Raw genomic sequence first — 8,769 nt, 5'->3', positions numbered from 1 at the left:
TAGAGTTTTCAAGGATTTTCCTCCAGCATGTCCCAAGCGCATGTGCCATAGCTTGGTTGCTTCTGCCTCTTTGTCGTCACTGGATGTTACTGTCGCTGTCCCAATAACTGTACTGCCACGATAGCGGTACATATTATTATTCTTCCGATTAGCCTTCATTACCACTAGTGCACCGGAGCATACTCTCATCACTCCATTTTCTGCAATGATTTTGAACCCTTTTGATTCTAGGGCTCCCACAGAGATGAGATTCTTCTTCAAATCCGGTACATATCGAACATCTATCAATGTTCTGATCATTCCATCATGGTTCCTTAATCGTATTGAACCAATGTCATATGAGGTAAGAGGGCTGTTATCCGCTGTGTGGATGACTCTATATTCTCCTTCTTGAAATTCCATGAACCAGTCCCTGTTGGGACACATATGATAGCTACAAGCCGAGTCCATCAACCATATGTCTGATGATGTTGATGACTCTGTTGTAACTAATGAGAAGTCTGAATCATCACAATCAGCTACATTTGAATCCATAATAGCCTTTCCATTGTTATGTTTGGCCTTATTCTTCAACTTCGGACAGTCTTTCTTCCAGTGCCCTTTTTCTCGACAAAAGGCACATTCATCTTTGCTGGGTCTGGATCTTGACTTGGATCTTCCCTTCTTTGTCCTCGTTTGATTTTGAGGACGACCCCTCACAAACAGTGCTTCTCCTTCTCCGCCCTTCTGTTTTTCTCGCTTTCTTTGTTCATAGCTGTACAAAGCTGAACAAACTTCTCTGAGAGAAATTTCGTCATTTCCATGGAGTAGAGTAGTTTCAAGGTGCTCGTACTCATCAGGAAGTGACGCCAACAACATTAAGGCCAAGTCACCATCATCATAAGTTGTATCCATATTTTGCAAATCTGTGACCAACTTATTGAAACTGGTGATATGTTCATTCATCGTGGTACCAGGAACATAGGTGAAGTGAAACAGTCTCTTCTTCATGTACAATTTATTTTGACTGTTTTTCTTCAAAAATTTATCCTCCAGTGCTTTCCATAATTTACTTGCAGAAGTTTCCTTTGTGTATGGATATTTCTGCTCTCTAGCAAGGTAGGATCGAATGGTACCGCAAGCAACACGGTTGATAATTCTCCAATCTTCTTCTCCAATAACATCTGGTTTCTTTTCTTCAATGGCCAGATCTAGCCCTTGTTGAAAAAGGACATCTAGAACCTCGCCTTGCCACATCCCAAAATGTCCGGACCCGTCAAAAATTTCTACCGCAAATTTCGCATTTGACACAATTCTTGTCATAAGCGAAGATGCCAATGATGACGTATTGTTGACACTTGATGTAGATTCTTCTTGTTTATTGTCCCCCATATTTGACACAAATATTATTTAATAGCTGACGACACAAATCAAGATTATTTCCTTTCTGATGTAGAAGATCAGACTAAGCTGCAACTACAGAGCATACTCAGACAGAACCTTGACTCAGTTACCAAGATAAATCTTTTCTGATGTGGAAGATCAGACTATGCTGCAACCACAGAGCATACTTAGACAGTACCTTGGCTCTGATACCAATTGTTGCGGAAGCCAAATGTATATAGTGTGAATAAGTCACAACTACTATACCAAAATTATGACAGCCACCAAATAATAAATAAGACAATAAAGCAACAATAAAGGGAACACCAGAATTTACGAGGTTCGGCTAATTTTGCCTACTCCTCGGACACAACCAATATTTTATTTCACTCCAAAAATACAAGTGAAATAATACTAAAGAGAGAAGATACAAATGCCTTAAACAGATGAGAAGGCAAATGAGAGGTGTGTTTCAATCCTAAACATTAGGCCTTCTTTTATAGGGGAAAAATCTCCCCCAAACTTAACTCCCAACCAATGTGGGACTTTGGCATTTTGCCAAACTTCAACAAATAAAAGGTCTCTGTTTCTCTGGAAGGGTGGCTGAAGCAGTTGGAAGCTCTGGTGTACAGGTGGAGTCAGAAACTTATTCCCTTGTTTTGCAAGAGTGCATTTTCCGGCAGGCGTATAAGAAAGGGAAAAGAGTCCATTGGCAAATGATTGTTGTCGGCTTTGTTCCAAATGAGTATCTGACTATTAAGTTGTTAATTTTGTATGCAAAAGGAGGAGACCTGGATACCACACACATTATATTTGATAAGTTGCAATTCAAATGCCTGGTTTCATGGAATGCTATGATTGCAGGATACGTGCAGAAGGGTATGGAGGAAATAGGCCTGAGTCTCTACCATAATATGAAACAAAGAGGTGTACTTCCAGATCAGTACACATTTGCATCAGTCTTTAGAGCCTGTGCCTCTTTAGCAGTCCTGGAGCAGGGCAAGCAAGCACATGCGCTGTTGATTAAAAGCCAAATTAGTGGAAATATTGTAGTTAATAGTGCACTTATGGACATGTATTTCAAGTGTAGTTGTCCATCTGATGGCTATCTTGTGTTTAGTAAGTCCTTGGAAAGGAATGTGATAACATGGACGGCTTTGATATCTGGGTATGGACAAAATGGAAGAATAAAAGACGTTCTGGAATCATTTCATAGGATGATAGATGAAGGATATAGGCCAAACCATATTACATTTCTTGCTGTTCTTTCTGCTTGTAGCCATGGGGGTTTGGTAGATAGAGGTAAGGAGTATTTTTCATTGATGATGAGAGATTATGGGCTTCGACCCAGAGGAAAACACTATGCAGCTATTGTGGATCTTCTAGGCCGTGCTGGAAGATTACAAGAGGCTCATGAGTTTGTCCAAAACTCCCGTTGCGGGGAGCACCCAGTATTATGGGGTGCCTTACTTGGGGCTTGTAAGATTCATGGAGATATCGAGATGGTAGAACTTGCTGCTAGAAATTTCTTTGACTTGGAGCCTGATAATGCTGGCAAATTTGTTGTCTTGTCGAATGCATATGCTTCTTTTGGTTTATGGAACAACGTTGCAGAGGTAAGGAGACTGATGAAGGACTCAGGGGTGAAAAAGGAGCCTGGTTATAGTATGATTGAGGTTCAAAGACAAACACATTTCTTCTTTATGGAGCATAATGCTCATGAACAGACCGGTGAGATATATAAATTGGTCAAAAATATGGCAGGTGTCCTAAAAGACGCTGGTGATGTTCCAGATTTACTGAGTTAAAGGGAAAGAACCAACATCAATATAGATCGAGTTTGGTTGAATCCTCAGCCATTTAGCTGAGTAGAGTCTTTTTAAGAGGAAAAATTGCTGTATCTCCAAAAATAGCCATGCTTGCACACTCCAGCTATTATGCTAGTAGCCTTTTAAGCTATGAAAGCGGAAAAACTAACAGTCAAAACAGAAAGGAAAACAGGCTTCAGCCTCTGTGCTATGTAGTTTCCACACGAGTTTTCTTTGGAGATGCTATTTGCCTTTGAATGTAGAAACTGGATTGTGTTCTCTTTGCAGTTTCAACTGCTACAAGATGGTGCATTTCGGCAAGCCGGGGCTTGCTATTTGCTTCTATGAGGAACAAGTATGTGAATAAACAGATGGATTGTTACCAAAAGTAATGTGATGGATCTCGGTTCATGGGACGCGGTTCTTGGTAAAACAAGTGCAGTTCTTGGTAAAACAAGTTTACCAAAGTAAACATGTTCTCTTAGAGGTCATTTGGACTATATTGCTGTAACAATGGAATTGACTAGTTTCTGAAAAAATGCTTAAAAAGCCATACGTCATTGTTCCTTCCCTGTTGACTTGCAGTTTGTGTGAGGATCTATCTCTTGTGCAGTCAACCGCACAAAAAAGTAGAACCAGCTCATTCCGTTTCCTTTTTTTCAATTGATGAAATCATTCTGAAAGTTTCATTCTTTACGTGAAATTTTACAAAGCCAAAAATTAACTTGAAGATATCAAAACTTTGACTTGAAAATTGAGGACATCTAACTTGATCCGCGAAGCATGCAAACTTACTGAATTTTGAAATGCTGCTTGAAATTTGATGATCCTGATAGAGATTCACGGCTTCCTGCTGTTCACATGTCATCGTTTGATTAAATGCCATCCTATTTTCCTCTCTCTGCAGAAGTGTAGCAATTATAAAGTCGGACAAGGATACAAGATATGGGTTGGATTCCATTGTGACACATGATGGGGACAGATTGCCATGCCGGCCTTTAGCTAATCTATCGTCATTCAAACAGAGATGTGGTTCTGAAGCATACAGTAAGGTAACACTACAACGGTAAAATATTGAGATGTGAATGTATTGGATGATTAGCATAGGAGCTTCTCAATGCGTAGTTAGGGGTGTACTTATCAAAAAAAAAAAAAAAAAAAAAAACGTAGTTAGGGGCGCTAGCAGTGTTAGCAACATAAATTTTTCTCTAATTGTTTGGGGCAAGAAGTCTATTTTGAATGATATAATCATGGAGCATTAGCTTTAAAAGTTGTCATTGAACTTCTTTTTGCTTGCTACTTTGTGACGATACTGTATTGTGACTTTTACATGGTTTATGCTATCTCATCACTCAATTTTCTTTGCCAGTATATGTGACTGTACTTTTTTGTGACTGTTACATGGTTTCAGTTAGAGGTCATTGGCATTGACGAAGCTCAGTTTTTTGAGGATCTATATGATTTCTGCACAGAAGCTGCCGACCATGATGGCAAGATTGTGATAGTTGCTGGATTGGATGGTGACTATCTGAGGTACTACTTCCATTTTCTGTGGAAAGACGTATTGTGCTTATCCCTTTGAATACTCCATATGTAACATAGTAGTCGTGCTATTATGCTCGGTGTTTTTGTACTCGTATACTGATTCTTTATTGGATTCATATTCCACATTTGCAGAAGAAGCTTTGGTTCAGTTCTTGACATAATTCCAATTGCTGATACAGTGACCAAACTAACTTCTCGATGTGAACTTTGTGGTAAATGTGCTTCTTTTACCTTGAGGAAGACAGAGGAGACGAGAACGGAGTTGATTGCAGGAGCAGATGTATATATGCCTGTGTGCCGAAAGCACTACGTGAGTGGACAAGTGGTCAAAGAGGCTACTAGAAGTGTTCTTGAGTCTCATAAAGTTCGATGCAGCTCTGTTTTGTAATTGTCTTGTATTGTTATCTGGGATGGTAATATATTACCAGCACTTGTCTTTGCAATATGGCAGGGATACTGATGCCACTTTCCCATGTAGTTTATTGGCCATTTGCTTAGAAATGTTAACCAACTATTGTACTTCCAAGTCTCTGATCTGTCCAAGCCTTTTGTGAATAGAGTTATTCGATATCTGTGCTAGTAGGAGGTAGCTAGTAATTATGAAATTATCGAGGTGCCAGCAAGTTACATTTTTTTTACTAGGAATGTGGTTGGTAATAAGTGCTTGATGTTACGTTTAAATTTTATTAATAATATAGATTCTGAATCATAAAGGCATAAACTTCTTGTTTCAAACAAAAACTTTAGTAATTCTCAAGCTGCAAAAAAAAAGAACAAAAAAGATAAGTTTCAGATTGATGGTCAGCAATATAGATAACAAATGCTTTTGTAGTACACACAAAAGCTTTTACAAAATATTTCTACCAAAATGCCAGACTACAACTCTCACTACACCTAACTACAATTTTAGACACTGATTTGCATCATCTCCAATTCACCCTTGTGTACAAAGTACTAACAAAAGACACAGATTACACAGAAGTAACATAAACAAGAAACATAGAAACAAGATTATCCTCCTTAACACTGGTTTGATAATGAATTCAAGACTGTCTGATAATCTGGATTTAGACTTTTGATACTTAAGATCACATGTTTCCCAAGTTTGCTGTGTAAAAGAGACGAGGCATGTCGCATGAGGACTCTAACAAGAGCTTGATGTCGCCTTTCCTCTCCTTGTTCCTGCAATCAGAAAATTGACACAAAAAATAATGAATCTTAAATCAGTAATGGTTTATGTTGTGTGGCTATGGAGCTAAAAGGACAATAAGGATTACTTACTTTTGTTGATTTTAATGCTTTCTGAATCACATAATTTCCAAAGGGATCTTTGGCAAGGTGAACTAGTGATTTTTCATCAGCTAGAAGAACATCAACTACTGAAATCATTCCAATATTTGATGATTCAATGCATTTCTCAACAACGTGGCTACCACCCTTTTTGTAGGCTAGTGTTAAATACTGCTTCTCAAGTTGACTGAATATCTTACTTGAAATCTCTTCATCTCTTAGTTCAAGAACATGCTGCACTACATAGTTCCTGTGGTATAAAAACACATAAATTCTTAAAATAAACCAGAAACCAGCCAACAGTAGTAAAAGAAAGGAAAAAGTAGAAAAGGGTGAAAAATGACCCTTTACTATACGAAATATCTTAATTTTACACTCTGTTATACTTTATGTCCATGCATACCCTTGCCGTTAGCAAATCGTCTCGTATTTTTCCTTGACCCTAATGCAACACCTATTTACAACATCAACAACAAACACACTATAATCCCACAAGTAAGGTCTGGGAAGGGTAGTGTGTACGCAGATCTTACCCCTACCTTGTGAAGGTAGAGATGTTGTTTCTAATAGACCCTCGGCTCAAAGTAGAGGAGCAAAATTGGACTTTTTCCGAAGTATTTTGACACTTGGAATTTACCTAGTCCATACTGGAGGTCCATTAAAGTCAAGGAAAAATACGAGACGATTTGCTTATGACAAGCGTATGAAAATTTAACACAGAGGGAGGAAACTATATGTTATTATTACTTACCCCCAGGGATCATTGGCTAGGTAACCTGATTGGTTTGCAATTTTTTCAAGTAGTTCCTTTCTGAGAGGGTTAGTGATACAATTGATGCCAATATTCAAAGATGCACATCCACTTTCATTTGTAGCCAACTCTTTGAAACAACTAATAATCCTTCGGTACAGAACCTGAAATCAATGTGCAATATTCATATATGTTAGGCTACAATTTATTGTTATTATAGTCAGACGTCTCTACAACAACACTTAACTAGGACTTCGCCGTAACATCCAAAAATATTCGGAACAAACGAGACTGTTATAGAGAGGTTTGATTGTATATGACAACCAACCACAAAACTGTAATAACAATTTTTACCTCATTCTGCCTCTCATTGAAGACATGGAAACATTGTTCAACAACGTATCGTCCTGTTCGATGAGTCATCAGTTCAACTAACTTAACAGACACAATTTCTGAGAAATAGTTGGCCAAAGGTTTCTTTTTGAGGTTTTTAATCAGCATTTGAATAGACTTTGAACTGTCAAAGCAAAAGGAAAAATGTTAGATAGGCCAGTATTCAGAATGCAAACTGTAAAGTACTTAATATAAACTCTACTCACCCATATTTCTTATAGGCTGTTAGTACAAATAACTCTACATTGATGTGAAATGTTCTGAGAATTAATTCCATTTGCTCGTCGTTGCAGAATTCAACAAGTTTTAGGAAGAAAGCGTGTCCAAATTCATCGATCATCACCTCATAAAATGAACCAAGAATCTCATTAAGTATCCTTTGCCTGTAGTAATAGTTATTCAGCTGCAGAAAATTTTGCAATAAGCGCGAGGATCTGGGATTTTTAGCCATCTTAATGACGTCGAATCCTAGATTTGGCAAATTACCATAACATAATGCTGCAACACTCTGATTCAACAGGACATTTAAACACTTTGTATAATCCTCATTACTCCAATCTTTATAGTCTAAAGGAAGCTCATTATAATCTGCAAATTCTTGAGCTTCAATGTAGCTATTATTCAACATGTTATTGCTCAAAATTTGATCATAATTGGATTGATTCATGGAATTATAAGTTGAAGAAGATCCATATTCATAATTGGTACTTGTTGTTTGTGGCACATAATTCTCATAAATATCTGCAGAATCCAACAAGCTTTTCTGTGAAGATTTGGTGCTGGAAACTGCAAAAACAAACCAAGAAAACCAAGAAAACTAAGAAATCTTGAATATATTGACAAGAAAATACAAATTAAAATTAAAAAAGGGGTGCACTAAGCTCCCGCTATGCGCGGGGTCTGGGAAGGTCCGGACCACAAGGTCTATTGTACGCAGTCTTACCCCGCATTTATGCAAGAGGCTGTTTCCACGGCTTGAACCCGTGACCTCCTGGTCACATGGCAACAACTTACGCAAGGCTCAACAACAACAACAATAACAAACCCAATATAATCCCACAAGTGGGGTCTGGGGAGGATAGTGTGTACGCAGACCTTAGCCCTATCTTTAAGGTAGAGAGGCCATTTCCGATAGACCGTCGGCTCAGGGACAGAAAAAGAAAGCAGTAACAACCATTAAAAGAAAAATTAAAAGAAAAATAACTAGTCTGCATGCATGGATGAAGTAAAGTTGTGAACTTTATACTTACTTCCATTGTTGGAATTATAATTTTTATAAGCCCAGATATTTGCAGAACTTGTTGATGGCCATTCTAATGATGATTGAATACTATTTTGAGTCACTGAAAATTTTGAATCTTTAGAAAAGTATTCTTCTTTGTTATTTTGAAGAGAACAAACAGAACCATTATTACTTGTAGAACTCAACCAAGAAAAAGAACTATCAGTAGTTTCTTGATCAGATGAAACTGCCCAAATTTTGCTGCTTTCTTTTGGAATATTAATACCATCTTCCACCAATGGAAAATTCTCAGAAAAACTTGAATTGTTGTGTGGAGAAGTTAATTTTTTTTCCAAGTTCAAATCTTGAAAAGAACGAAGAAAATCTTGATAATCCAT

At 37.8% G+C, this 8,769-nt stretch overlaps 2 protein-coding genes across 2 annotated transcripts; one reads left to right on the top strand and one right to left on the bottom strand.

Moving 5' to 3' along the window:
* Window positions 1-1,895: 1,895 nt before the first annotated feature.
* LOC104244256 (pentatricopeptide repeat-containing protein At4g16470-like) lies at window positions 1,896-5,103 on the top strand (the record flags this gene model as incomplete). Its single annotated transcript, XM_009799642.2, has 5 exons — window positions 1,896-2,841; window positions 2,956-3,016; window positions 4,078-4,222; window positions 4,582-4,703; window positions 4,848-5,103. Coding segments are annotated over 5 exons (1,530 nt in total), but the record flags the coding sequence as incomplete, so codon positions are not given.
* A 355-nt stretch (window positions 5,104-5,458) lies between these two features.
* LOC104244257 (pumilio homolog 15-like) lies at window positions 5,459-8,769 on the bottom strand. The gene is made up of 7 exons (XM_009799643.2): window positions 8,400-8,769; window positions 7,356-7,935; window positions 7,111-7,273; window positions 6,757-6,920; window positions 5,997-6,255; window positions 5,808-5,897; window positions 5,459-5,473 (listed from the first exon to the last, which is right to left on the bottom strand). Exons 1-7 carry the CDS (start codon window positions 8,767-8,769, stop codon window positions 5,459-5,461), a joined length of 1,641 nt encoding a protein of 546 aa, XP_009797945.2.

Source organism: Nicotiana sylvestris, chromosome 5 (genome assembly GCF_000393655.2).
Source record: "Nicotiana sylvestris chromosome 5, ASM39365v2, whole genome shotgun sequence".
NCBI lineage: Eukaryota > Viridiplantae > Streptophyta > Magnoliopsida > Solanales > Solanaceae > Nicotiana > Nicotiana sylvestris.
The sequence above is the reverse complement of the archived record's forward strand: the minus strand, read 5'-3'. Positions and strand labels throughout refer to the sequence as shown.